At 33.1% G+C, this 25,151-nt stretch overlaps 2 protein-coding genes across 4 annotated transcripts in view; both read left to right on the top strand.

Moving 5' to 3' along the window:
- The window catches only part of LOC126892437 (plancitoxin-1), a 55,027-nt gene extending 51,509 nt beyond the window's left edge, over nucleotides 1–3,518 (top strand). For all 3 annotated transcript variants that reach the window (XM_050661969.1, XM_050661968.1, XM_050661967.1), the window contains one exon: nucleotides 3,195–3,518. In XM_050661969.1, the coding sequence (XP_050517926.1) occupies nucleotides 3,195–3,335 (141 nt within the window). In that variant the 3' untranslated portion in view covers nucleotides 3,336–3,518. The remainder of the gene's footprint in view (nucleotides 1–3,194) is intronic.
- Nucleotides 3,519–14,196: 10,678 nt separating this feature from the next.
- Nucleotides 14,197–25,151, top strand: part of LOC126892435 (myogenesis-regulating glycosidase) — a 130,889-nt gene continuing 119,934 nt past the window's right edge. The window contains exon 1 of the mRNA XM_050661965.1: nucleotides 14,197–14,451. The gene's annotated coding sequence lies outside the window, so the exon portion shown is untranslated. The remainder of the gene's footprint in view (nucleotides 14,452–25,151) is intronic.

Raw genomic sequence — 25,151 nt, 5'->3', positions numbered from 1 at the left:
TGTATATTGTTGTTGGTATATCCAATGATAAAAACCAAAGACGTATGCCGTAGATACATTAATTATTATGTGACACATGACAGAAGCTCGAAACAAATGACAATCAATGAAAAAACTTATGAAAAAAAAATGATTACTGAAATGGTCATCACGAAACTGTCACTACAAGATCACAATTCTTGTTGGAACAGTGGGAAGGACGATCCGATGACGATCATATTTTGTTGGAACGGATTTTGTTTAAATAAATTATTTAAAATTGATATTACTAATAATATGCAATCTTTAAAATTCGACTCCAGCTGAAATAACTGCTAAACAACTTCTCCCAAAAATGGCAACTTTTCTATAATTTGTTCAGACTATGAGCGTTGACTGATAAATATACAAGTAGGTTTACTATTATAATATACAAATATATATATTTATCAATCAACGCATAAGAAGTCTATTGTATGCTATTCTCGTAAATTATACCATTGATTGAAATTGTACAAGAAATAAAAGCAAAAACAGTATGGCAACACTGCGAGTGGCGCAAACATTCAGATGTCACATAGCAAATAAATAAGGTTAGGTCCTACAACATGTCTAAATTAAATATATAATTATCTAAGCAAATAAAACCACAGACTAAAAATGAAGCAGCTAAAAAAAAGGTAGAAATACTATAAATAATTATAAATAAGTAGTAATCAATTATTTTTATATATGTATAAAATATAAACGCCAAAACAAAACAAAATGCGCTTGCGTCAACCGCAATTCTGATAATCGAAATCTCACCTCGACAGGGTAAATGCTGTCGAAGTGATTTCTATTCACTATTACGGTTGTAGAGATTCCGAAGTAGTTATGGAATACGGATTTGGACTATTTCTATTCGACTTAGCCACTTCTATTCGATTTTACAGAATTCTATCATCGAAATGAGTTACAGAATAGGCTTGAATATCTAGGCGTTGTGGATGGATACCGCGTGCCATCCACTCTCTAAATTTAGTTGCAAAAATCGCAGCTGAGTGTTGTTCTGCTGCTATAGCATTCTTTGATTTCTTAGAAGAACTATAATAATGATTTTTCACTTCCTCTACATATAGATAAAACTTGTTAATCGAATGTTTAAAAGCTGCATCTTTAAGCGAGAGCAACGCTGACCGTGGCAGAAATATAATTGTTCCTAAAAGTAAATTCTACTAGAAGTGATACTGGTCATCTAGAAGTGATGCAGTGAAAGCACTAGTTAAAATTTCACAAGACGATCAGCAACAATTTAAAACTCGTAGCGATGCAAATAGTTTTTGTAATCGAATGTGTTTACTGGAAACAGGAATATTTGCAATATATATTTTGCAATCTCAGAGAGGACAAACAGCACAAGTCGTATCAATCACATCAATTTATATTCTTTTAAGGAATATTCGACTGACTCCTCTGAATTATGGAACATCTCCAGAGACTGAGCTGACAATATTAGAGATATTTAGGACTCAAAATTTTACTGTTATAGATCAGTTCAGTTCCTCTTTAAGTCAGAGGTTTTCTGCATATGAATGCATTCATTCCAATTCCGGGTTTTTACATCATTTGGAAAATTTAACTCCCAATGAAGTTGAAATTCACTCACTGAAGCTTACCGACATTTACAGCAATGATTTAGATGAAAACCTAGGTGTCGAACTGGTACAATTTGTAGAATTTTTCAATTCATTTAATGAGGAAATCGTACTCATAATATATTTTTTGTTTTGTCTAGAAGTAGGTATGTTTTTGCTTGTTCAGGCCCAGTTATTAACACTAGAATGTTTTGTTTTTTCATTAAATTTATATTTTGCTTTATCTATAAGTTAAGTATGTCTTTTCCTTTGCTTGTTGATGGCTAATAAACCTTACAATGTTTGCCTTTTTAAGAGGATCGGAACGTATTTTCGGCTGCAATGCAATTCAAATGGGGATTCATTTTTTTCGAATCCTGAGAAAACTAATAAGTATTTTTGAAAAATTTAAACGCAGAATGAAAGATCACGTTATTAGCGAGGGCCGAAAGTCTCTGAGAACTTCTATAATGTTTATTTTAATAAGTTACAGGGGTGAAAATCTAAGAGAAAATTTAGTGTGATTTTTAATTTCAAATATATCATTCAAAATAAAATTTATATTTATTTTAAGGGACTTTCGGCCCTCGGTAGAGGGCCGTAGATTCTAATAATTTAGTCTTTCATTCTGCGTTTAAAATTTTCAAAAATATTTATTGGTTTTTTCAGGATTTGAAAAAAATAAACACAATGCCGTGGTAAAATTTTCCAAATCTATCTTTGTCTTACAACGCACTCAGCCGAATATAATATTGTCAGCATATATTGTCAGTCAGACACTGACAATCAGTGACAATTTTAAATATTTGACATTGCATCGGGAATATGTTGAGTTATTGATTAAATATTATTGAAATATAGTGTATTTGATAAATAATTGATTTAAGACGTGAACTTAATAAAAAGTTATTTATTGTGTGCTATTTGTGGGAGATCCAAGCAGAGAATACACCAGGATAATATATTCTGTGATACAAGTATTTTGTTGTTAAAGATGTTCAAAATTGTAAGCTTTCCATAACAATATATTATTAAAAAATCACTTTAACACTTTTTCTCTTTTCTCGATTGAGTATTAGTCTTTGTTGCATTATTACAATCACTGAATACATAGTTAGTGAAAAAATTATCACATTTATTAACTGAATTAATAATTTCCAATTATAAAAATAACAGTTATCCAAGAACATTCAAAACCCATCTCTTGAAATTAATAATGACATTATTAAGTAGAATGACATTCTAGTAATGTTTACATATCCATACCAGTGTGAATTTTACTACGCGTAATTTGCCGTGTAAAGACAGAAAAAGTAGGGATACACGTAAAATATTTACGAATTATGTACCCATAGCCTTAATAGGTTTTACGTTTGTTTGTTTGTTTTTGTTTTCTCTAAGTTTTTATTTACTCAGGTCCAATTAACCATTGATCATTAGATTTCGCATTACCGCTAAAATTACCATGTTTCGAGTTAGGGGTTGAAACACATGTGATTTTCTGTATGTGTGTTTAACCACTACATAAATTATACATTTTTTACATAATTAATTAAGAATTTCAGTTTAAAATATTATATTATATTATTATTTTTACAGCAACATCAACTGGAAAGGGGTGGTGGAACTGTGTGCCTACAAAATCAAAAATTATCTACAAATTTCCACAAGTTAATTAGTGCCGTAGAAGAGTGCCCAAGAAAGGAGTCCTTTGATATTCCGACAGTGATTAATGTATAAAATTTTATATAATATATATATTCTATAGAGAATAATTCCGTCTTATTTTGCAAACTATTTAGCAACATTTTTCAGCAAGTTTCCCTCTGGGGGTATACTAGGGTTCCATATTTTATTAATAAATTACCAATATTTGTTAACTTTAAAAATTTTAACTGAGAAAATAAACCTTTTTTTATTTAATTCTTCTCAAATTTCTTACCATAAACAAAAAAATACATAGGGAGGTAGATAAATCTACTGTAGGGCAAGAGGCCATTTGAAAATTTAGAAGGTAAAGAGACATAGTTGCTTAAACTGCTTCTCCAAGAATGCTGCGACCAACGTAGTGATACTTATTTGGCTTAAATGAAAAGGCTTTTGATAGAGTACAGCTAGGAAGGCTTATGAACATATTAAGGACCAAAAACATTGATCGTAGGGACTTCGTATTGTAGAAATCTTGTATTGGAACTAGATTCAAAGAGGAGTCAAACAGGGTTGCACTATACGCTTGTTGTTATATACTCGGATATATATACTCGGATATAATTTTCAAAGAAGCTTTGCAGATAAATACTTTATGACCGGATTACAGGAGGCTAGTTTTTCAAGCTAAGATAGCAAGCTATCGCTTTTAAACTAGCATGCTAGTATTACTAACTTCATGAATACAGAACTAGATTCGCCTTTAGGCTAGTAAGCTAGTGAGAAAGACAGTAAGCCAGTGTCTTAAGCTAGGATAGTTTAGTAGCATGGAGTTCTATTTTGTTAAGCTACTTGTGTTTCGTTTTACTAGTTTTATTATCCTGGCTTGTGTACCACCCTCGTCTAGCCGGCAAGTGCGTAGTGTCGACCTGTTTTATTTTTTCAAAGAGGTAATGCCCGGATTACACGAGGCTAGTTTTTCAAGCTAGGATAGCAAGCTAGATATCCCTGTATCCTAGTCTGAGTTAGTGTCCTGGCTTGGCGCATGCTAAAACGGTTTACCATGGTTTAGAGTGGCTAGGTCATTTTTAGACAGTAGCTGGTACCATTGCGAGATCAATAGAGCAACAAATCCACTGAAAATGGTAAATATTTCTAAAAAAAACAATGTTCGACTGAAACAGTTACTTCAAAAACTGAGTCAAATTGCATTGGATGAATTAACAGAAGCTTTATTTATTGGAAAAACGCGTTTAATATAAGACCATCATCATTCTCTTTGCCTTATCCCTATGCGGGGTCGGCTTCCCTAATTGCATTTCTCCACAAAATTTTAACTAGGGTCATATTAATGTTAATCCCCTTTACCAACATGTCCTGCCTTATCGTATCCCCCCCCGGTCTCTTTTGGTCTTCCTCTCCTACTCATTCCAGGAATCTGCACTTCAGCTATTCTTCGTATTGGGTGATTAACGTCTCAACGCTGAACTTGACCAAACCATATTAACCTATGCTCTCTCATTTTGGCATCAATTGGTGCCACACTTAGACTTCCCCTAATATACTCATTTCTAGTTTTATCCTTCTTTGTCACTCCACTCATCCATCTAAGCATTCTCATTTCCGCCACATGCATTCGTTGTTCCTCTTTCTTTTTCACTGCCCAACATTCAGTTCCGTACATCATAGCCGGTCTTATGGCTGTTTTATAAAATTTTCCCTTCAGCTTCATTGGAATTTTTCTGTCACACAACACACCACTCGCTTCTTTCCACTTCATCCATCCAGCCCTAATTCTAGTGCATGCATCTCCATCTATTTCTCCATTACTCTGTAATACCGATCCTAGGTAATTAAAACTATTGCGTTTAATATAAGACCATGGATTTTAAAAAGGAATGAACGTGGTTTTAGAAGAACTTCGCAATGAAGACTTAAAAAAGTATATCAGTATTTTACGAATGATGCCAGACGTGTTTGATATTCTGTTGAGTCTTGCGATTCCAAAAATTAAATGACAGGAGTTCTAATAACTTGCCAATTATTTTTTGTGTTGCTGAATCACGAATAGACTTATCTTTATATGATGGAATAGTCGCGTTCCACAGACATTCTTCCTCACGATACATTTGTACAAACTTTAAATTAATCTCGGCTCTTAGTTTTTTCATATTAGTTTTAGAAGCGAAGGGTTATCTCTTTGAAACGATTAAACAGGTCGACACTACTCACTTGCCGTTCGAAAACACTAGCTTTCCCGGCCAGAATAGGGTGGTACACAAGCCAGGATAGTAAGGCAGCGTTTAGACACCGCGATAAATCGCAGCAATTTATCGATATTAATCGAGTTACTTCAATTTATCGTTGTGTGTTAACGGTACATCCCAGCGATTTATCGGAATTGGGGTTGGATTGGAGTTGGTATCGGATTGTAACGATCGAGTTGTTTCAGTTTATAATCAATCGCAGCATCTAAACAGCTTTAAAAGATCAATAAATCGTAGCAATTGATCGTCACAATAAATTGCTCGTATTTATCGCGGCGTCTAAACGCCACTTAAAACCAGTAGAGAGGGACGCAAGTAGCTTAATAAAATAGAATTCCATGCTATTAAACTATCCTGGCGTAAGACACTGGCTTTACTGTCTTTTTCACTAGCTTACTAGGCCCAACACGCGAAGCTAGTTCTGTATACATGAAGCTAGTAATAATAGCTTGCTAGTTTATAAGCGCTAGCTTGCTGTCCCAGCTTGAAAAACTAGCCTTGTGTAATCCGGGCATAACTACCTACGTCTAAAACTAATATGCCAAAATTAAGTGCCGAGACTAAATTAAATTAAAGTTTGTACAAATGTATCGTGAGAAAGAATAAAAAATAAATCTTCTGTTAATTCATCCAATACAATTTGACACAGTGTCCAAAGTAAATGTTTCAGTCAAACATTGTTTTTTTAGAAACATTTACATTTTTCAGTGGATTTGTTGCTCTATATTGATCTCGAAATAGTACTAGCTACTGGCTGAAAATTTCCTAGCCACATGTAAACCATTCTAGTATGCGCCAAGCCAAGGCAGTAACTCAGGCTAGGATACCAGAATATCTAGCTTACTTTTGAAAAACTAGCCTTGTGTATTCCGAGGGTAAGAGTGAAAATCAATGGTGAATTTATAATAGTATTAGATACTCTGTGGATATTGTTATTTTTGCAACAATATACAGGGTTTTCAAGAGTTCTGTATCTGTATCTGTAGAGTAGGGAGTGTGAGTCAAGTCCCACAGCACTTATGCCACAATTGACCCATTGCGCATCCTCCCAGGGGTTGTCTTCCTTAGTTCATTATCCATCCTGCCATTTCTAGGAAAGCGGACAAATCACCAGGTGACATCTCCCTTATGTTGGCAGGTGTAGGTCAAGGGTCGCCGAACGCATACTCTCGTATTGACGATAACTCCGGACATTCGCATAGGACATGCTCGACAATTTCGTCATCTCGTTCACACCTTCTGCATAGAGGTGTGTCTACTAGCCCCAGTGTGTGAAGGTGTTTTCTTAGTTGACAATGGCCAGTTGAAAAACCAAATGTCAACCGTGGGTTTTTCCTGGACATTCTCAAGTACTTTTCTGAGGCCGACTTCCCAAGGTTCCTTAGTGTTACCTTGGCAGGTCTACATCCTGGCCCTTCTTCCCATCTTTTCACGGTTTGCGTATGGGAGTGACATTTGTCAATTTCCGCGATTGTTGCAGTTGACCAGCCAAAAATATCACCAGGTCCTAAGAGTCTTAGGCCTGCTGTCTTCCTAGCTAGCTGGTCAGCAATTCGGTTGCCTTTATTTTCGTTGTGTCCTTTAACCCACCTCATGATGATGTTGTTACCATCCGAAGCTAGGCCTAGTGATTCATGACACTCCAGCCTTGATATGACACGTGGTCTGTTCAGGGTTAGTAGCGCTTTTCTGCTGTCTGTGCAGATTATTATGGTTTTGCCGGCTATACTTTTCCGGGTTATGTCTTTTGCGGCTATGGAGATACCAGCCAGTTCAATTTGAACTACTCTGCCATTTTTGCCCATACCCCATTTTACACTAAGGTTCAGTGATCTGGAGTATATTCCGCATCCTGAGCCTTCTTCCGTTTTGGAGCCATCGGTGTAGAAGCAATATGCATTTGCCACGTTTGGCTCCCTATGTTGTCTTGTGCTTTCAAGAGTTATTGGATTGCATAAACACCACAGGAGGAGAAATGTGTCTAAATTGAATGGTTCTAAAATTCATGAAATTTAGTCGCCAACTTCATGATAATGCTTCCCTATTACAGATAAATCAACAAAACATAGAGAGGATTACTCACTCTAAATATTAGTATGGTATAACTAGATCCAAACTCTGACATCCAAATTTGAAATAAAAAAGGCCCTATGCATAATCATTCTAAAATAAACGGTTCCAAAGTTACGGAGGTAGTATAGTATAATTGGTCCAAAAAAAGACCTAACCCAAACATCCAAAGTAAAAGTTTTCCTCCAACACCAAAATGTTCTATATGGTCCACATATTGTTCAGTAAAAAGTTACACCATTTTGAGCGTCGGGTTTGGGGGGGGAGAGGGGGGAGAAATCGGTAAATTCGTAGTTTTTTTACGTTTTTCGTCAATATTTCTAAAACTATGCTTTAGCGTAAACAATGTTATATAAAAAATGTTCTACATGAAATTGAAAACAAAAAATGTTCTATACATAATTCTTATAAAATCAACGGTTCCAGAGTTACGGAGGATGAAAAGTGGAAGTTTTCGATACTGTTTATATTTTTTGGGCAATTTATAATATTATTACTGATGAAAGAAATTTTTTTTAACAGTATTGTGTTTTGTAAATATTTCAGTGGCCGATGATAAGCCCTTGAAGAAACGTTAACCTCACCACCTAAAATCATCATCAATTGCCAAAAAAATAAAAAAAAGTATCATAGAAAATAAAAAACGTAAAAAAACTACTAATTTACCGACTTCTCCCCCATCTCACCCCCCCAAACCGGACGTTCAAAATGGTGTAACTTTTTACTGAACAATATGTAGACCATATATAGAACAATTTGGTGTTGGAGGATAACTTTCACTTTGGATGTCTGGGTTAGGCCTTTATTTGGACCAATTATACTATACTACATCTGTAACTTTGAAACCGTTCATTTTAGAAGGATTATGCATGTATGGCCTTTTTTATTTCAAACTTAATGTTGAACATTTTTTGTGACTTTTTTCTGAACATTATGTGGACCATGTAGAACAATTTGGTGTTGGAGGATAACTTTCACTTTGGATGTCTGGGTTATGCCATCTTTTGGATCAATTGTATCATACTATATCTGGGATATCACATTATAGGCCAACTAGACCCAAGCCAAGTGATCAAATGCAGAATTGAGGCAGTTCGCCATAATTTCGACTAGTTATGTTACATGTTCTTACTCAAAAAACAAAGTGATTAACATTTACGAATTACAGTAGAACCTCGATTATGCCTGTGCGGATTATCCGTGCTATGATTTTCTATTACCAAAATTGAATTTTTGAGGTTTTATCAAAATAGCTTCACCGTAAATCACTCGACGGAAACTCTATACGCCGAAAGGAAGAATCGTAATGAAAGATTTAGTTTTTCTGTTATCTTTTTATGGTAGGTACATACGTATATTTTATACGTACATATGTATTATATATAAGAAATAAAAAATGTTCGGATTATCCGTGCTTTTCAATTATCCGTGCCACGTCCGGTCCCGAGGAGCACGGATAATCGGGGTTCTACTGTACTACAAAAATAGGATTTTTGCAATTATCTCTATCAATTGTTTATATATTTTAATTTAGAAACTTGAAAATCAAAGTTCTGTTTAAGGCCATAACTTTTATTTGAACCATTTTTCTCTAAAACGTATAAGAAATGTTTTACAGGCCAAAAATGTTTTTTTTCCCTTTTATGATTGGTAAGAAAAACCAATGCAAAATAGTCTAAAAGCTAGTGAACCCCCCGACTAACGGTCGTCTTGTAAGGCTAGAAATTTTTCTAGTGATAATTCATAGCACACCAAGGCTAAAAACCATGACCTGGCAGGCATCAGCCGTGCACGTGTATCTACCAGGTGAATCGAAAAGTGCATAGTTTAGGGGTAAAATAAACTTTCTCCTGTAAGGTTTAAATTTAAGTATGTGTTTGAGTAAGTCATTTAGAAGAAATGTGTACAATGACAGGCGATTCTGAAGAGCATAAGACCTTGCCAGGCGAGAGGAAAATTAGGGGTTTTTCCTAAAATTATTTTTTTTGCATCGAATAATTTTTTTTAGGTTTTTTGAATCATTCCAAACAGAAAAGATCTTTAGTGATTTTTCTCTTAAGTTAATAGTTTTTGTTATATAAGCGATTGAAAATTTTGAAAATTGCGAAATCGGCCATTTTTAACCCTAAATCGGACATATATCTAAAAATTTCAAAGTTGCCAAGGTAGGTATTAAACATTGATTGATGAAATCCCAAAGAGTTTTTTGCAATACAATATCGGAAACCCCTTTTTTTTAATTGCTAATCAAGCGGGCGCGACACAGTAGTATAAGTGAGGACGTTTTAGTTGGCATAAATTCATTATCTCGAGAATGGGTAAATTTCAAGAGAAATCCTCAGACAGGTCGATTTTTATTTTTAAATTAGGACTTTTTGGCATATACGTAATACTAGTGACGTCATCCATCTGAGCGTGATGACGTAATCGATGATTTTTTTAAATGAGAGTAGGGGTTGTGTGATAGCTCATTTGAAAGGTTATTTATTTCTCTATTCACTAGTATAAACATTAACATAATTATTTATACAGGGTGTACAAACAAATTTTTTTTATTAAATTAACTTTGATTAATGTTGTTCTGAAGCTATTTCCTTGTGGCATTTTTATGATTAATTATTTATATGGGAAATAAGCCACAATTAAAATGAAAAAAATAATTTTATTAACGTTTCGACGCCCAAATCGGGTGCCGTTGTCAAAATACAAAATATTACTAAAATAAACAAAAGTGTTGTTGCTAAGCAAAAAAATTCTTCTAATAATTTATTTAATCTCACTCATTTATATGGGCAATTCAGACATATATTACACATTTTAAAGTAGAAGACTTTAAAATGATATTGCCAATATTTATGAGTTGCGTTCCTGGGACGACTCACTGAAAGATAGTTCATTCGATTACATGAAATTAACCCCAACTCAAGAATATCCGTCATAAAAAATTATAGCATGTGATATGTCTTTAAAAAGACAACCAAATGCAACGACAGTAAAATTCTCGAGTTAGAGATTTCATAGTAAATCACAAGGGAAAACCAGGAAAAACCCTGTGATACTATCCCGACATCGTAAGTATTTGGTCTTACATTAATTTACTCTCAAAAAATAATACCAAATTCTGACTTGTAACATGTTTAAATTATAAATAATATTAATAATTCTAGATATATAAGTAATAGTAAAATATAAAATATGTACTAGCTCGATATTATTGACTTACTAATCTTGGTATTTTCTTTCTATTGACTTCCTCTTTCAGTATGGGTAACCACATCCTACTGCATTCTACCGAGGAATTTGCGACACAATTGGTTTCATTTAGCATAATTAGAGCCACTTCTTTGATTTTTCTCTTTTTACTATCTGATTCTTTCATGACTATACTTGAATCTCTCCACTGAACTCTATGTTCATTATCCCATGCGTGTTGACATATTTGAGATCTCTCAAATTCTCTATTTTTAATATAAGATTGATGTTCACTTATTCTAACGTCTAATGGTCTTGATGTCTCACCTAAATAAAATTGTTCGCATTCACAAGGTATTTTATAAATGCAATTCTTTGTTATTTCTGGATCATTGTTAGGTTTAGTTTTAGATAGAATAGATCTCAATGTGTTTGTTGTTTTGAATGTTGTTGAAATGTTGAATTTATTTCCTATTGTTTTAAGATTGGATCGAATGGAACAGAACAACTTAGAACGGGATCCTACAACATTCACCAGAAATAATACGAGCAAAATATCAATACCATATATAAAAGGACTATCCAAGAAACTTAAAACAATAGGAAATAAATTCAACATTTCAACAACATTCAAAACAACAAACACATTGAGATCTATTCTATCTAAAACTAAACAAAACTAAACCTAACAATGATCAAGAAAGAACAAAGAATTGCATTTATAAAATACCTTGTGAATGCGAAAAATTTTATTTAGGTGAGACATCAAGACCATTAGACGTTAGAATAAGTGAACATCAATCTTATATTAAAAATAGAGAATTTGAGAGATCTCAAATATGTCAACACGCATGGGATAATGAACATAGAGTTCAGTGGAGAGATTCAAGTATAGTCCTGAAAGAATCAGATAGTAAAAAGAGAAAAATCAAAGAAGCGGCTCTAATTATGCTAAATGAAACCAATTGTGTCGCAAATTCCTCGGTAGAATACAGTAGGATGTGGTTACCCATACTGAAAGAGGAAGTCAATAGAAAGAAAATACCAAGATTAGTAAGTCAATAATATCGAGCTAGTACATATTTTATATTTTAGTATTACTTATATATCTAGTATTATTAATATTATTTATAATTTAAACATGTTACAAGTCAGAATTTGGTATTATTTTTGAGAGTAAATTAATGTAAGACCAAATACTTACGATGTCGGGATAGTATCACAGGGTTTTTCCTGGTTTTCCCTTGTGATTTCCTATGAAATCTCTAACTCGAGAATTTTACTGTCGTTGCATTTGGTTGTCTTTTTAAAGACATATCACATGCTATAATTTTTTATGACGGATATTCTTGAGTTGGGGTTAATTTCATGTAATCGAATGAACTATCTTTCAGTAAGTCGTCCCAGGAACGCAACTCATAAATTGGCAATATCATTTTAAAGTCTTCTACTTTAAAATGTGTAATATATGTCTGAATTGCCAATATAAATGAGTGAGATTAAATAAATTATTAGAAGAATTTTTTTGCTTAGCAACAACACTTTTGTTTATTTTAGTAATATTTTGTATTTTGACAACGGCACCCGATTTGGGCGTCGAAACGTTAATAAAATTATTTTTTTCATTTTAATTGTGGCTTATTTCCCATATACATAATTAATCATAACTTTGATTAAATTTGACAAATAGAAGAAAACATTTTTTTGTACACCCTGTATAAATAATTATGTTAATGTTTATATTACTGAATAGAGAATTAAATAACCTTTCAAATGAGCTATCACACAACCCCTACTGTTATTTAAAAAAATCATCGATTACGTCATCACGCCCAGATGGATGACGTCACTAGTATTATATAATATATGCCAAAAAGTCCGAATTAAAAAAAATCGACCTCTCTGAGGATTTCTCTTGAAATTTGCCCATTCTCGAGATAATGAATTTATGCAAACTCAAACGTCCTCACTTATACTACAGTGTCGCGCCTGCTTGATTAGCAATTAAAAAACAAAGGGGTTTAAGATATTTGATTGCAAAAAACTCTTGGGGATTTCATCAATAAATGTTTAAAGAATATCTACGTACCTTGGTAACATTGAAATTTTTAGATAAATGTCAGATTTAGGGTTAAAAATGGCCGATTTCGCAATTTTCAAAATTTTCAATCGCTTATATAACAAAAACTATTAACCTAAGAGAAAAATCACTAAAGACCTTTTCTGTTTGGAATGATTCAAAAAACCTAAAAAAACATTGTTCGATGCAAAAAAAATAATTTTAGGAAAAACCCCTAATCTTTCCCCTCGCCAGGCAAGGTCTTATGCTCTTCAGAATCGCCTATCATTGTACACATTTCTTCTAAATGACTTACTAAAACACATACTTAAATTTAAACCTTACAGGAGAAAGTTTATTTTACCCCCTAAAGTTGCACTTTTCGATTCACCTGGTAGATACACGTGCACGGCTGATGCCTGCCAGGTCATGGTTTTTAGGCTTGGCGTGCTATGAATTATCACTAGACAAATTTCTAGTCTTACAGGACGACCGTTAGTCGGAAGGTTCGCTAGCTCTTAGACTAAAATCAGCTGCACGTCTTTAAGAATTTCTCATTAGCTATCCTTCAGATAACTTTTAGAATCTTCAGAGAACTGTATAAGCTTTTTACGTGAAATCGATGATTTTCTCACAGCTAAACTGGGGTAAGTACATTGGAACCCCGATAAGTCGGCCCCCGATAACCCGGAAGTCCGGCTAATCCGGACCGATTTTCATCAGACGATATACGATAGTAAAAATGACTCATGGCACACGGCGACGGCGGCCGAGCGACGGTCATTGTCTCGGATTTATCGGAAACAACAGGCACCTGTTATTCCTTTATTTATTTCAAACTGTCTTAGCATTGTTTAAAAAAGACTAAAAGACTAATTAAAAAATTCTTTTTTAAACAATGGTCTTAGTTTTCACTGTTCATAACATCCTTCCGATTGTGACTGTATTGTGTGTAGTACAGTCTTGTATTGTTTGTTTCTGTTTGCTTAGGTTTGTGGTTGCGTGTTTTTAATAATTTAGATGTGTAGGTACTGTGCATTATATTTCACGTTATTTCAATTATAACGGAGTTTATCTGTAAGTATACCGTATTTTATTAATTTTTACCATATTCTCCGGCTAACTCGGATTTTCGATAACCCGGATCGGCCGCGGTCCCGATTAATCCGAGTTATCGAGGTTTCACTGTATTCAAAAAAAGATGACGTACTTTCCAAAAGTCCTTGGATAAACATTAATTAACTGCTAATTGAAAGACAAAACCAAGTAGGTCTAAAATAATTTCTATTGTTTGTCCACTAATTAAATTACCTGATCAACAAAAAATCTTAAGCAAACTTTTTGCGACAATGTTTACGAACCTTGTTTCAGAAGAGCAGGAGAAACGAAGTCGTTCGACAATTTACGTACAAAACAATTTTTCTAATTTGTGTATATGCGTAGGACACGTTATTCTAACAAGGCAAATTATTGTCGGTTTTTCTTCATTTAAACAACATTTTAAGACAAAAACGTCCGCTTGAATTTCAATAACAATTGTGGATTTGAATTTTGTTAGTTTATTTACTGTACTAGTTAAAAATTTTTGTTAAAATTATGGCTGCACTACGCTCAAAAGATGGTAAGTCATTTATTTTTAATAATTTTTTTACAAAGTTTGTTTAAAAACTGTTATTACTTTATAAAAGTTTAATAGGTAAAATTAGTGTATATAGGGTGAGGCAGATAACTGACCTATTAGAAATATCTCGAGAACTAAAGGCAACAGAATCATGAAAATTGGAATGTAGGGGTTTTGAAGGATGATCTATTAAATAAAAATATTTTCATCTCTTTGCAACTTCCGGTTATACCGGAAGTTGGTTATAACTTCGTTTTTTTTTAATGGGACACCCTATATATTTTTGCATTTTTGGATTCTCCTCAATATCTTCTTTCTTAAAATATGAGGTTTTGTAATATTATACAGGGTATTTTAAAATATATTTACGTTTTTTTTATTAATTTCGTAGCAACATTCACACCCTGTAGAATTGTAACAGTTTGACATTAAAAACTCTGCTTACGTTCAAGTGATTTTTAATATAGTCTACTATTGTTAAGAAATATTAGTATAGCTAATTTTGAAATTTTAGTATACAGGGTTGGTCGAAACTCGGAATGAATATTTTCTGAGTTTTCTTAAGTGGAACACCCTGTATTTTAGTATTGTAATGAAATGATATTTCATGGTACTTTTTTATTTTATAAGTATTCCCTATACCTAATTGCTTTAATTTGTGAGTTATTGGTGATTCAAGCTAAACATTAATTGCAAAAAAAATACGTAAAATTTTATTAGGTTGGTCGTGAAAAAATTCAATCACAAATAATTTTTCAGAAATAAATACATATTAATCCAGACTGATCCTTAAAATTACCAATAATGGTTTAGCTATCAAAATACTTCCGTAGTTAAAATTGTTGGTGCGATTAACAATTAAGCACAAATTAAAGCAGTTAGGTATAGGGAATGCTTAAGAAATAAAAAAGTACCATAAAATATCATTTCATTACAATAATAAAATACAGGGTGTTACATTTAAGAAAACTCAGAAAATACTCATTCCGAGTTTCGACCAACCCTGTATACTAAAATTAAAAATTTAGCTATACTAATGATTTTTAACAATAGTAGACTATATTAAAAATCATTTGATCGTAAGTAGAGTTTTATATGTCAAACTACTACAATTCTACAGGGTGTGAATATTGCTACGAAATTAATACAAAAACGTAATTATCTTTTAAAATACCCTGTATAACATTACAAAACCTCATATTTTTAAAAGAAGACATCGAAGAGAATCCAAAAATGTAAAAATGTACAGGGTGTCCCATTTAAAAAAACGAAATTATAAGCAACTTCCGGTATAACCGGAAGTGGGAAATAGATGAAAATATTTTCATTAAATATATGACTCTTCAAAACCCCTTAATTCAAATTTTCATGATTCTGTTGCTTTTAGTTCTCGAGATATTTCTAATAGGCCAGTTATCTGCCTCACCCTGTATAGTCAAACCCCGAAGTTCCGGCACTCCTAGGTTTGACTATACTAAATTTACAATCAAGATGCAGTAGAAATAAACAAACCAAGTCACGTTAAATGCTATAGGATCAATCCCGAATCATAATTTACAATGTGTATACATTGTAAATCCCAAATAATGATTTCCAAAGTTTCTTCTTCTTCTTAAGGTACCTATCAGTTCCGATGTTGGCGATCAGCATGGCTATCCTAACTTTGCTTGCTGCTATTCTGAATAGTCCGGTTGTCGATGTATTAAACCACTTTCTCAGGTTTTGAAGCCAAGATATTCTTCTTCTCCCTGGTCCTTTCTTTCCAAATATCTTGCCTTGAAAAATGAGTTGCAACAAGCCATATCTCTGTTCATTCCTCATAACATGGCCAAGATATTCTAGTTTGCGCTCTTTGATTTTGTTAATAATCTCGCATTCCTTGCCTATTCTACGTAGAACCTTAACATTAGTCACACGATCCACCCACGAAATTCTCAAAATGCGCCTGTAACACCACATCTCGAATGCCTCGAGTTTTCTCAAAGAAGCCTCGGAAAGTGTCCAGGCCTCTACTCCGTATAATAACGTAGAAAATACATAGCATCTGATGATAGAAATTTTGGTAGCAAGAGGTAAATCGTGGCTTCTGAAAAGAGACTTCATCATTATGAACGCTGATCTCGCTTTTCCTATGCGTTGTTTTATTTGAATTGAGTGGTCCCACTGGCTGTTTATGTTGGTACCAAGGTATGTGTAGCTGTCGACCCTGTCAATTAGTTGTTGGTTAACCAAAAGCTGTGTATTTAATATTTCGCGCTTACTGACTACCATGTACTTTGTTTTTTTCGTATTGAGATCAAGTCCGTATTCTCTACTTATATCTGATATGCGCGACATTATTCTTTGCAAACCATCCAGACTGTCTGCAAAAACTACAGCGTCGTCGGCATATTTAATGTTGTTCAGACGCACTCCGTTGACTAATACACCTTCCTGTATTTCTCCCAGCGCTTGCTCGAAGATACATTCAGAGTATATATTAAACAGCACCGGGGACAGGATGCATCCTTGCCTCACTCCTCTATCTATGGAGACTGCCTCAGTCAATTGGTCATCCACATATATGATTCTCAAGTCTCTATCATCTACTCCCGCTTCTTTCAAATGTTTATGAGTTTATCATGTTTTACTCTATCGAACGCCTTTTTGTAGTCGATAAAACATATATACACGTCACAGTCAACATCCCTGCATCTTTGCATAAGCACTTGGACAGCGAATAGAGCCTCTCGGGTGCCTAAGGCATCGCGGAATCCAAACTGCGTCCATGATATCTGTTCTTTGCATTTTTTATATATTCTGCCGTGTATCACTTTCAGAAACGTTTTGAGTAAGTGGCTCATTAGGCTTATTGTTCTGTAGTCTTCACATGTTTTGGCATTTACTTTTTTGGGTAAAGTTACGAAGGTAGACTTTAACGAGCTTTGGGGTATTTTTCCAGTAACGTATATTTTGTTGAATATAGTTGTTATCCATTTTATTCCTAGTTCATGCATTAGTTTTAGGAATTCTACATAAAACTGGTCAGGCCCTACAGCTTTACCATCTTTAGTTGTTTTAATAGCTGGCGTGACTTCTTCAATGGTAATCGGGGGTCCTGTTTGGCATTCAGTGTCTTCAATGGTATTCTGCCTTTCATCTGCAAAAGTTACTTCCACATATTTCTTCCACGTGTCTAGTTTTTCTTCCACACTTAACAGTGGTTTGCCTTGGTTATCTGCCAAACACCCAACTCTTCTAGGTTTGTATAAGCCTGCAGCTTCTTTAACTTTTTTGTGCATATTGAATGAATCGTGTTTATGTTGCAATTGCTGGATTTGCGCACACTGTTCTCTTAGTCGTGTATCCTTAGCTATTCTAATTGCTTTTTTGATCTCTTTATCCATTCTTTTGTATAATGACATGTCCTGATCTTTGGACTTTCGCCTCTCTTCCATCATATCTAAAATCTCGTTTGTCATCCACGATTTCTTCTTTATTTTTGGTGGTTTGAGGAATTTCTCACATATGTCTTGTGAAACTGTATGCAACTTTCTATCTCCTGGTCCATTACATCCGATTGAATAACGGTATTCAAGTTGTTCTGTATATACCGTTTTACACTCTGTTCTGTGTTTTGGTCTTTTAATAGCCTGATGTCGAATTTTGGATTGACACTACGTATAACCTTCTTTAGCCTGAGCTTAATCTTGCCAATCAGTGGGTTATGGTCTGACTTGATATCAGCTCCTGGGTATGTCTTGACTGATGTTATGCTGTTACGTGTTTATCCAAAGTTTATACATTGTAAATTATGATTCGGGATTGCTCATGGTAGCATTTAACGTGACTTGGTTTGTTTATTTCTACTGCATCTTGAATGTAAATTTAGTATAGTCAATCCTCGGGTGTGACTAACGTTCTAGTCAAACCCCGAAATGATTCCCTTTTTTTTGGCCTTTGACTAGTCAAACCTAGGAAAGACTAACTCGGTCAGGCAAACGTCGAAACTTAATTTCATGAAATCGAACTTTGATCAGTCAAACTCCGATTAGGTATTAAATTATCATAATTTGTTAGATTGGGTTTAATAAAACATCATTTTTTAAGGTAAATGTTTACTGTTTTTATATTGTCCTAAATAAAATAAGAATTAGTCCTTATTCTCACATGGTGAGACATTATAATCATGTGATATTTTTTGGATATACCACACGCTCTCCTTAGATAATCCATTTCTACTATACCTACTTCTATTCTTTTTCTATCTTTTTTCGTCATCTGCCAAACTTCTGCCCCATAAGTTATAATAGGCTCTACCAAGGTAAGATAGATTGTCAATTTTGTTTTTTGTCTTATCTCTTTAGACCATAGTAGAGAGCTTAGAATGTTTACCGCTTTTTTGCCCTGCTGCGTTCTGTTTTCGATGTCTCTTTTGGTAGTGCCTTCTTTAGATATTATAGATTCGAGATATCTGGGAAATCTGGGAAATATTAAACCGTAGAAATGTGAAACCGAAGTTAATCCAAGCAATACAGAGTATACAGGGTGTCCCAGACTAATTTATCCACGCTATATCTCTTAAACGAATAGAGATTTTCGAATGGGACAAAAAGTAGCCTATTCTACTTTTAATACACTTTAAGACGGTGTAAAAAAAAATCATCCCCTAAATATTCATCCCTTAGTTACAACCCCTAACTTTATTTAGAAAATAAAATCGGTTCGTAAATAACCAAGAAAATATCAGTTTAGTTTTGTTAATTATGTGTCCCAGACTAATTTAGCAAGGCTATATTTCTTAAACGAATACAGATTTTCGAATGGGACAAAAACTGATCTATTACATTTGTAATACACTTTAATATGGCGTAGAAAAAAAATTATCCCCTAAATATTTATCCTTTAGTTACAACCAATAACTTTATTATTTTTAAATAGCACGCTGTAAGTTAGGGATGAATGTTTAGGGGATGAATTTTTTCTACGCCATATGAAAGTGTATTACAAATGGAATAGATCAGTTTTTGTACCATTCAAAAATCTCTATTCTTTTAAGAAATATAGCCTGGAAAATTAGTCCGGGACACACAATTATTAACAAAAATAAACTGATAGTTTCTTGGTTATTTACGAACCGATTTTATTTTCAAAAAATTTGTTGAATAGACGATAAAAGACCACATCCAAAACTATAAAAAAATATACAGGGTGCTATTAAAATAATTAAAGTTAGGGGTTGTAACTAAGGGATGAATATTTAGAGGACGATTTTTTTGTACGCCATATTAAAGTGTATTACAAGTAGAATATATCACTTTTTCGCCATTAGAAAATCTCTATTCGTTTAAGAGATATAGCGTGGCTAAATTAGTCTGGGACACCCTGTATATAAATGTACACGTAATAATGTAAGAACGAACAATTGCTCATCTCTAGAATTCTACACAAGGACAGGTGTAAGACAAGGTGGTGTTCTGAGACCTTTGTTATTCATCGCTCTAATGGACGAAATTGCAAAATAATGCAGGAGTAAGGTAAAAAGAACTAGGGGTTGGGGTGTATAAACTTCAACAAGTTTACGTGTCAGAGTTGATATATGCCGATGACCTGGTAATTGTGGCAAAATCAGAAAAAGGCTTGCAAGTTAATGTGAATGTTTGGAATGAAGCCTTTAAGAAATCTGGGATGAAAATAAATATTGAAAAAACAGAAGCTTTAGTAATATCGAACACTCAAGAAAATATAAATGTAAAGCTGACAGCAGCAGCATGTTTCAATATCCTTGATTTTTGGTATTACGCCAGGGAAATTAGGCAAAAATATACCATGTTCGGGACACTTGAGCAGCCAGGTTGCAAATAGGTTTTTTGGGTACTATATACCTGATGCATTATAAATACAAAAATTCCCGTCACAGTTAGGACGAGAATTTTAGTTATTAACAAATAACTGTCAAAAATGGCAGTTTTTTCATTTAAATCGCCACAGGTAAAAATACGGTAATTAAATATCTTATTATTTATAGTATCCTTCTTTTAGTAGATGAGCAAAAGTTAAAAATGGCGGTTTTTGAATTTTGGTCTGATCATTTGTTGCTTCGGACATTTCAAAATAAAACTAAAATTTGGAAAATAAAAAATTTGCTTTAACTTTTGCAAACAGTCCATAATGTACAAGCAAGTTTAAGACGATTCGTCAATTAGTTTAAAGTTTATTCAATTTGTTTATCCCAAAGAGCATTCAATTTTGCAATGTTATTGTTCAGAAAACAAGAATGATATAGCAGTTCTGTGGAAACCACGTGAAAGAACAATGGTTATATTTCAACGAATTTAAAAAAAAAATCAATAAAAAGTCATGTTTATCATTCCGAAAATATTTTACTAAAGTAGAGTCAGTTTTGGCTTAGGTAAAAACAATTTGGATAACTTTGTTAATATTGACTCTAGATTAAAACTGCTTTGAGACTTGAAAAGCGGGTATTTTTACACGAATTTTTAACAAAAAGTTTTAGCCTAGGTTAATTACGGTCAAAGTTAGCTACTTTTTTTTATTTTGTTCACAGCTACTTTGTTTATAAAAATTAAGCAACCTAACTAGCGCCATTTTGAAGCTCAAGGTATATAGTTTATGCGTAAAAGTTAGAGTAAACTTTGACCTTCAACCAAGTGGTTAATACAGCTTTAAAACTGACGTCCTAACGAAATCGATCCGTGGTCGGTGGAGGGGAATTATTAAAATCCGTGCACTCAAAAAATGAAATTGATTCTTCAAACATATGCTGCGATTAATATCTCCGGGGCTTGCTGATGGATTTTGATCATAATTTTTTCAATTTGTATGAACTCGTAGTCTTGTAGAGTACGTTATGTACACATATCCCCACCTAACATTACTAAATGTTAGGGAGAACCCCCTTATCACTCAGGGATATGAAAAATAGATTACGACCGATTCTAAGACTTACCGAATATTCATATTATATAATTTCATAAAAATGAGTCAAGCGGTCTCAGGGGAGTATGGCTACTAACACTGTGACAGGAGAATTTTATAGATGTAATATATAGATGGCTATTAAAAAATTGGGGTTGGTGATAGAAGAGTGAAAATTAAGGGTTGTATGTATTTTTTTAATTCTACACCATATAAAACTAAGGTAGACAATTTTGTCCAAAAAAATTAAAAAATATATCAGGGAGCAACCCCCCTTATAATTTATGGCTATGAAAAATAGAATAAAAGCTATTCTCAGTCCTACAGGATACACGTGAAAAATTTTATAAAAATCGATCTAGCCGTTTCGTAGGAGTATGTAACTAACACTGTTACAGGAGAATTTTATGTATATAGAAGTAACTGTGAATTAAATAATAAAAGTGGTTAACTTTGACCGCATTTATCCTAAGCGAATTTTTTTTTTGAAAATTCGTGTAAAAATACCAGCTTTTGAAATGTCAAAGTAGATTTACTCTACAGTCAATATTACCAAATCTATTTAAGTTGCTATTAAGCCAAAAATGACTTTACTTTAGTAATGGTAGGGGAGCCCAAGCGGGGATTTTTGCAGTTACTCGAGCGCGTCAGATTATTATATGGGGAGAAACCTGGTACCCTGCAGATATACCTCTACCATATATTGGCTCTTAACACAGGGGAGTTCGTTAAGGGGGGCTCGAAAAAAAATATATCCTTAAAAAAACTCGAAATTGTCAGATTAAGATAAGGTAAGTTAAGTACATGCAAAAGAGTGTATATTTCAAAAATCTAACGATTTGAGCCGGGCGTAAGAAAGTGGGTGAGTCCCAAAGTTTCACAAGATAAAAGCGAATATTTCGCAAAATAAATGATAGATCCAAAAACTAAAAAATATGTGCTCAATATTTTTTAAAAATCTATCGAATGATACTAGACGCGACTTCACACGAAGAGGAGTGGGGGGTAAATTTAATATTTTAAATACGAATCCCGCGATATTTCGTGAAATGAACATGAAATCGAAAAACTGTAAAATACATTTATTCAATATTTTTAAAAAATCTATCGAATTGCACCAAACACGACACTTTACGGAGGTGGGGTGGGGGGTTACTTTAAAATCTTAAATAGAAGCCTCCATTTTTTTTATTGCAGATTTGGATTCCTTGCGTAAAAATAAGTAACTTTTATTCGAAACATTTTTTCGAATTATGTTTGTTGTTTGTTTGGGTCTACATGACTGCGGACACTAAATCCATTCGCCAATTTTACTATTTTTTATTTTATTAGTCATTTTTTCGTATCTTATCCTAAAACTAATACTAATATAACAAACAATTCTACTAATAAATAATTATTTTTGTATTTGTTTTTTAATAATTTTTTATATATATATATATTTTTATTAATTTTTTTCCAAATGATGTTCTCAGAGTTCCACAGCAAAAACTGCAACATTCTTCTTTAGCCCTCTACTTCATTCGAAAGCTATTTTACTATGGACTGTCCAAGTTCGTCATTCATTTTTATCTACATATATATTTTTTTTTTATATTTTTTTTAATTATTATATTTTTTTTTCTATTTTTTTTTATATATCTTTTTTATATTTTTTCTTTCTTTTTTTTTTATTATTATTTTTTTTTTATTTTTTTATTTTTTTTTTTATTTTTATTTTATTATTTTTTTTTATATTTCTTTTCTTTTTTTTTTCTTTTCTTTTCTTTTCTTTTTCTTTTAACATATAACAATTTACAAGAAATACTTACTCTATATTTTACAATTACAATTTAAGCTTAATATCTAAATTAATTATGTATAGATGGTGTTATAATCGGAAAAAAACGATTGTTGGAAATGGAAAATTAAATTAAAAAATGACAAGCGCCCACTAAAATGGAAAACTTTACTTAACTTTTTTTGGTTTTAGGACCTACTCTTCACAACCCAATAGGTCCCCATAACGCTCGAGTGACTGCACATTTAGCATACTTTGCTCCCCTACCATAAAAAAGACTGTACTTTTCGGAATGATAAAAATAAGGTTTGATTGATTTTTTTAATTCTTTAAAAATATAAGTGTTCTTCTTTCATACAGTTTCCACAAAATTGCTGTATCATTATTATTTTCTGAACAGTAACATTGCAAAATATCTCTTTGGGATAAACAAATTGAATAAAATTTAAACTAATCGTCTTGAAATTTTTTGTGCATGATATGTACGGGTGGTCTTAACTTTTCGTGCAATATAAAAGTCTTAAGTTCATTTTCACAAAAGTTATAGCAAATTTTTTATTTTCGAAATTTTAGTCTTATTTTGCAATTATCGAAGCAACCAATGATCGGACCAAAATTCAAAAACTGCCATTTTGAACCTTTGCTCATCTACTAAAAGATGAATGCTCTAAATAAGATATTTAAACGAAAAAAAACTGCCATTTTTGACCCTTATTTGTTAATAACTAAGTTTCTCGTCCGAACTGTTACGGGCATTTTTGTATTTATAATGTATTAGGTATATAGTACCCAAAAAACCCATTTGCAACCTGGCTTCTCAAGTGTCAAGTGTCCCGACAAAAACCTTATTTCTCTGGACTATACATATTGTGTCTTTACTCTTGATTCCATCAAGTTCAATGAACTGCTTACCTTTCTGCTCTTCTTTATAATCTCAGCGTGTTGAAAATCGGCCAGTCCGGAATAGCTTTAATATAAATTTTTGAAACCAGTTATTTCTATGATGATAATAATTGAACGTGCTAACTGATAACCAAATTTTTTAATCTCTCACCGATTTAACAATTTACCACTGTTTAAAAACCGCAGGCAATACATTGCCTGTAACAAACAAGTAATGTTAAGTTAAAAAAGTCAACAGTAGTTTTCTTGAATAAAAAATAAATATCGAAATACTTCTTAGATTTCACTTGAGGTATGTACCTACCTATTCAGCATTAATAAACTTGACACTGTTTAGATAAACCCTACGGGAAACTAAAAAAATAATTGAAATAAGTTGCTGTGATAATTAATTCATTAATCTATTTATAATTTAATAAATCTCATTATGGTAGGGGAGCCCAAGCGGGGATTTTTGCAGTTACTCGAGCGCGTCAGATTATCATATGGGGAGAAACTTGGTACACTGCAGATGTACCTCTACCATATATTGGCTCTTAACACAGGGGAGTTCGTTAAGGGGGGCCCGAAAAAAAAATCTATCCTTAAAAAAACTCGAAATTGTCAGATTAAGATAAGGTAAGTTAAGTACATGCAAAAAAATGTATATTTCAAAAATCTGACGATTTGAGCCGGGCATAAGGAAATGGGTGAGCCCCAAAGTTTCACAAGAAAAAAGCGAATATTTCACCAAATTAATGACAGATCGAAAAACTAAAAAATATGTGCTCAATATTTTTTAAAAATCTATCGAATGATACTAAACACGACTTCACACGGAGAGGGGTGGGGGTAAATTTAATATTTTAAATACGAATCCCGCGATATTTCGCGAAATAAACATCAGATCGAAAAACTGTAAAATACACTTATTCAATGTTTTTAAAACATCTATCGGATGGTACCAAACACAACCCCCCACGGGAGTGGGGTGGGGGGTTACTTTAAAATTTTAAATAGGAGCCCCATTTTTTATTGCAGATTTGGATTCCTTACGTAAAAATAAGTAACTTTTATTCGAAACATTTTTTCGAAATATGGATAGATGGCGTTATAATCG

This window comes from Diabrotica virgifera, chromosome 9 (genome assembly GCF_917563875.1).
Source record: "Diabrotica virgifera virgifera chromosome 9, PGI_DIABVI_V3a".
NCBI lineage: Eukaryota > Metazoa > Arthropoda > Insecta > Coleoptera > Chrysomelidae > Diabrotica > Diabrotica virgifera.
Note: the sequence above shows the minus strand (reverse complement) of the source record. Positions and strands in the feature narration are given on the sequence as shown.